Source organism: Elephantulus edwardii, unplaced genomic scaffold (assembly GCF_000299155.1).
Source record: "Elephantulus edwardii isolate Elephantulus edwardi_28Jun2011 unplaced genomic scaffold, EleEdw1.0 scaffold00066, whole genome shotgun sequence".
Lineage (NCBI taxonomy): Eukaryota > Metazoa > Chordata > Mammalia > Macroscelidea > Macroscelididae > Elephantulus > Elephantulus edwardii.
The window spans coordinates 7,173,282-7,179,281 of NW_006399816.1; the positions used below are offsets into that span (position 1 = coordinate 7,173,282).

General features: G+C 40.6%; 1 protein-coding gene across 1 annotated transcript in view; it reads left to right on the forward strand.

Moving 5' to 3' along the window:
- The window catches only part of EDC3 (enhancer of mRNA decapping 3), a 49,629-nt gene that overhangs the window by 15,452 nt on the left and 28,177 nt on the right, over positions 1-6,000 (forward strand). Inside the window, exon 3 of the mRNA XM_006888299.1 lies at positions 636-971. Coding sequence (XP_006888361.1) covers positions 636-971 — 336 coding nt within the window. The remainder of the gene's footprint in view (positions 1-635; positions 972-6,000) is intronic.

Here is a 6,000-nt window from a genome sequence, read left to right on the forward strand (position 1 = left end):
ATAGTACCTTTTCATGGTCTTCAGGTTATGGGGACTTGACTTTCTTTTACTTGGGGATATTTCTCTCGTAATAAGTTGCCGGACATTCAGAATCAAACCACCAGGGTTGTATGTTTCAACTGGAGGAGTCTGCTCATCCTTCTCTCTTAGAGAAACTGGGAGGTTTGAATTGCTGACCTTTTTTCTTAGCAGCCCAGTCCTTAACCAGGGTTCCTGTGGGAAGGGACTGCTATATTCTTGTCCTACTTTTTTGATGTTTCTTTGTTCAGAAAGCTTCCCTTATCACCACAGTACCTTCTGAAGGGCAGAGCTTGTTAAGACTTAAAGGGCACTGCTTATGTTATGTTAATTAAGTAATTACTTAATAATATAAGACTTAGGATAGTCTCTGTACTTAATAGATTTGAGAATCACTTATCATTACCATCTTCACTTGTATTTCTATGACAGTCTCTACAAAAGGTGAGTTGCCTATGACTCACAGCAAGCCCCTTGTCCAGCAGCTCTGAGGCCTGCCCTGTCCTGAGCCAATCTCACTGATTCCAACACACCTACATCTATTGCCTCAGTTACTAGCATACTGTATTTTCCACTTCATTGAGCACTTTGTGACTTTAATCCCTGTTTCTTTCCAGGGTCATCTAGTAGCCGACACCCAAATCAGGCAACTCCAAAGAAAAGTGGCTTAAAGAATGGTCAAATGAAGAATAAAGATGATGAATGCTTTGGGGATGATATTGAGGAAATCCCAGACACGGATTTTGATTTTGAAGGGAACCTGGCCCTTTTTGACAAGGCAGCTGTTTTTGAGGAAATTGACACCTATGAGAGAAGAAGTGGTACCCGTTCCCGGGGCATCCCAAATGAAAGGCCAGCTCGCTACCGCCATGATGAGAATATCCTGGAGTCGGAGCCCATTGTCTACCGAAGGATCACAGTGCCCCACAATGTCAGCAAGGAGTTTTGCACTGGTGAGTTGCACCCAGTCCCATGTTCCACTGTTATTTTTGAAACAGAAGGATATAGGTTCTGAGTCCTCGTTTTAGACTAGTGATTAAGTGACTTGTTATTTGGCTAATTATCACTGCCTTTTGGGAACTCCAGACAATATAGTATCTACAGCTGTGGAAGGACTAATTTCTTTATGTGTTAATCTACATCCAGCATCCGACAAGATCTGATCTGTTGTTTAGTATGCTGTGATTAATGATTCAGCCATAACCAGTACCAAAAACCAGTTGCCCTTGAATCCTCTCCAACTCACAATAATAACTCCATGAATTTTAAGATTTCTTCTTAGAGTTTTCAGCTTGTGACCCTTCAGGTCCTTTCTTTCATGCCCCCCAGTTGGGTTTAAGTTGCCTTACTAAATAAATATAGGCATTTCAAAGTAAATCAGACAGTTGACAATTGTGTTTTTAGACCATTGGCTATAATTAAGATTTCCATAAATTACATTTGTGTTCTACACTGTCCAAGTCTTCTACTAGCCCTACTCTGTAAGAATTGGCTAGCTAAAATTCTCATGTGGCAGAGCTGGTTGTGAAAGTCACTGGATATGGTAGTCTGGTTTTATTATCTCAGTGATTTTTTATTTTATTTTATTATTTTTGTATGTGTGTACCGTCAAATCGGATCTGACTGATACAGGAGGAGACTGTCCCTCCTTCTCCAGAAGATCATCTGGTGGATTCGAACCACTCATCTCTGGGATTGCAGTGCAGCTTTTTGCCACTAGGCCACCAGAGCTCGCCTGTCTCAATGATTTTTATGTTTCTTTTTTCAGCAACAGAATCTTTTTAAATAAAATCATAAGCACCTAAGTCCTTGGCATGTTAAATAGGTAAGAACCATGAGAGAAGTGGTCTCCTTTGTCTTTGCCCCCCATCTCTTTACCCCAGATCCACATTATTAACAGACATTCTTAGAACACAGTTTGTAAATAGTTGCTATTATATGATCTTAAAAGTTTAAGGAGAAGCAACTATTTCAGTAAGTAAAGAAGGAACCTGGTAGACTTGTTTTTGCTTTGGCTTCAAGTTTGGAATTAAGGGAATATAAATCTTGTCTTCTGGTAGTGGTTGTAGCAAAACGATCAAGACAGTGTAAATGGCATTTGGAGGAAAGTCAGACATAGCTTTGTGTAGACAGCAATAGGGCTCTATTCTATTTGCTTTTGCTGAGTACAGAAGCTTGTATGAAAAAAAATAGTCAAAAAATGTCAGGCTGAAAAAAAAACTACTAAATTATCCCAGTCTTTTATGAAACTGACTCTGGCAGGCATGTCTCTGTATAAATTCCTACAGGGTGTTGATAGTCATTATGACTTGCTGAACCCCTTTGATTATCAGCTGTGTAATGAAGGCAAACAGCCTGCCTCAGGATCAGTCTTAATTTAAATGGCCAGGATTTTTTGTTTTGATTTTTTTAAAGCAAACAAGTTTTAAGCTTTTCAAAGGCAACAGTCAGCCTCCTAAACCAAAACTCTGTCCACTATTTGCTGCTGCTGTTAATTGTAGTTGTGTGCTGTTGAGTCAGGACCGACTCATAGCTGACCCTCCAGCAAGTTTTCAGAGGTTATAAATCTCAGAGGAGGAGATTGTCTGTCTGTATCTTGCAAGCAGCCGGTGCATTCAAATCTCCTACCTTTGGGGTAGCAGCTCATCATCTTGGCCACCGGCCACCAAAGCTCATCCTCCCTTTTCTGCCATCCTCAATTGCAAGATAAGCTGCTGTCCTACTGGCAGCTCTGTATCTGTAGTCCAGGTGGTCTTGAGATTTTTGGAGTGTGCAGTATATGACTTCCCTGAAACTTTGTACGCTGCTGGAATTCCAGGGTTTGAGAAGATTGTAGTCCGCTTTGGAGTCAGATAGCTAAAAGGATAAGATAGTAATACTTAGGAAGGATCCTCAGATCTAAGAGCCTGAGAAAACAGGTGCTATGGTAGACAAAGGGAGAAGTGAAAGTTTTTCTCTTCTACACATTCCACCTCCACAGCTTGTCTTTGCCCCTCTATTTATGACACAAGTCTTCTTTTCACATAAGAAACTCTTTCCAGAGCTGCCATCAGCAGACACAATCAACTACTTGTGTTTATTTGTCCAGGAACTGAGATATGACAGCTTTTTGGTGAGGAGGGATTAGCTTGCAGTTGCGTGACAGTGAAGGGCACAAAAAGCCCAGAAGCCTCATGCAACTGATTTTTCTCTTTGTTCTCAACAGTGATAAGAGTAGAAAGGAAGCTTTTTGCCAAATAGCGTCTATGCTGGAAATAGAATGAGTAAGTTCTTATCTTGATGAGCAGCTTCTGTTGGTGGCTTTTGTCTCTGCCCCTGCATCAAGGCACAGGCCCCACACCAAGTTTTTACTGAGTGATATTCAGAGTTGGTGACACTTTTTCAGCTTTATCTATCTGCCACTTGTTAGGATTAGAATAAACTAGGTATTTGGAGAAATAGCCTCAGATCATAAAATGTTGGTTTTAGGTCACTGAGTCACTTAGTATGATTGTCTCATTTTACAGATTAGGACATTGAGGCCCATAGACGTGAGAGCGCTTACAAATCTTACTCACTGTAGCTCCTGTCCAGTTCTGAGTGTGAATAAAGAAGACGACTAAACTATATGAAGAGAAGGGCAATTTAGGGGCAGAATAGATTATAATAGTTTCTCTTTAGTATTTCCACAGAAATAGATGGACTTAATTCAACAATTTTAGGGGAATTGCCTGGATAGCTTCCCAGTCTAACCCAGTTGCCAAAGAATGAATGCCAGCTCAAGGCAACATGTGTCAGAGTAGAACTGTGCTTCATAGAATGTTCAGTGATTGGGTATTTTAAGTAGGTTTACCAAGTCTTTCTTCTGAGGCCGAACCTATTAACCATTTGTACCACCCAGAGACCCTACTCACCAATCTAGCTTTGTATTATTCATGCCATAGGCTCCAGAAGATTAAGAAAGGATGATAGCATATTTATTACTCATTTGATGATTAGCTTGGGCTTTAAGATCCTGACTGGTAGTTTATTCTGGTGTCCTACATGTTAACTACATGCTATTTTTTTATGTACTGTCAAGTCAGAACTGACCCATAGATGACCCTCCAGTGGGTTTTCAGAAGTAGTAAATCACATGGGAGGAGATTGCCCATCCTTCTCCCTTCGAGCAGATAGTGTATTCAAACTCTCTGCCTTTGGGATCACAGCACAGCTTCTTAACCACTAGGCCACCAAAGCTCCCTAAAGGTATTTTTCCTCAATTGGTCATACTTAATCTCTTGGAAAATACTCTGCCAACTGTGATGGTGGCTAAGTAGGTGTAGCCATGTTATTGTAATAGGTCTGTTGACTGCAAAAACACATTCAGGAAGCAACTAAATTTAGTCTTTTGTGTGACCTAAATTATTTCTTTCTGGAACTCAGACCTTTCTGGGTCCTTTGGCAATACTACTCTCTTCAGCACCCATGGATCAGGCATTCTTTCAGCCAGACTGACCTATTGTGTATTGGTGGGCACCCCTGGAGTAGACCATGTTTGTAATTTGGAAACTCTTTGAAGTCATATTCTTTGTTTCTCTTTCCCCACCTCCAGTGTATGTGTATATATGTGTGATGCTTAGCTATAAAATATTGGCTATGTTGTGAGCATTCTTTTTTTTTTTTTAGCATTCTTGGTTAATTTGTGAGCACCCCCTAAAAAGAATCATTGCTTAACATTCATAATATTCTCAAGGAAGTATTTAAGCTAGTTGTGGACAAAATGTTGTGCTTTCTATATGTAAGTCATTCTAAGACAGGCCTTGTTTTCAAATTATTAAAATGAGAGAGGACATCGAAAGATATTATTATATATGCCCAGGTTCTAGTGAGAGTGTAGTTATGATGTGAATGAAGTGTTGAGGGGCAAGACAGCTGGGCTGGTCAGGGAAGGTGTCTGGGCTGGTCAGGGAAGGTGTCACAAGAAAGCAGAACCATTGTCTTTAAACAAGGGCTTATTTTTAACAAGGCAGAGGGGAAAGGGAGGATATTTATTGGTTGGTTAGTTGGTTGGTTGGTTGGTTGGTTGGGCAGGAGCTGTATTGAGTAACTGGCTATATGGGAAATAGGTCTCTGGGTTGTTTGACCAGAGTGCAGAGTTTGTGTGAGAGAACAGAAAGAACTGAAAATAATTTTAGACCAGAGCACAGAGTCTTTTGTGCTAGTGCAGTCCTTGTCCTGAACCATTAGAAAAACATCAGAGTTTTGATGGGAAAATCCCATGATCAGAATATATTTTAAGAAAACTGAATTTATGCTGAGATTCAAGGTAAAATGAGACAGGGAAAGGAGAGCAAACCATGGGGACAAGCAAGGCTGCCGTCAGGATACATATCAGGGTGTGGATCTCTGAGTTCAAAGAAAGATACTAGAGCTCTGGTGGCCTAGTGGCAAAAAGCTGCGCTACAATCACGAAGGCTTGTAGTTCAAATCCATCAGATGCTCCGCTGGAGAAGGAGGGGCAATCTAACTCCTCCTTTGCCAGTTGAAGCTGACTCGATGGCACACAGCAACAACAAAATAAAATTAAATTTAAAAAAGAAAGAAAGATACTATGTGAGGTGACAAAGGTGGGTTGAAAGGATTTTGTGATTTAAGATATGTTGCAGAGGAGGGAGGTGATGCGGGAAGTGAATGAGCAATAGGATCTGATGGTGGTAAACCTTTCCAGGACAGGAAGAATGGTAGTCAAGGTTTCATTGGAGTAAAATTGCATGGATTGTGTTGATTAAAACAACTTATGGATAACATTGAGTAGTGTGGGAATCCCAGAACACTTAATTGTGTTCATATGAAATTTGCAGAGATAAGGGATTTATCTTTAACTGCTCCACAAATTGCTGTCTGTCAGATACTCCTCTAAATGTGAACATTCACATTAAGACAGACTAGGAAGAAGGATTGGCCACCCACTTCTGAAATAGCAGGCCTCTGAAAACCCTATGCACAACAGAACACACGCAG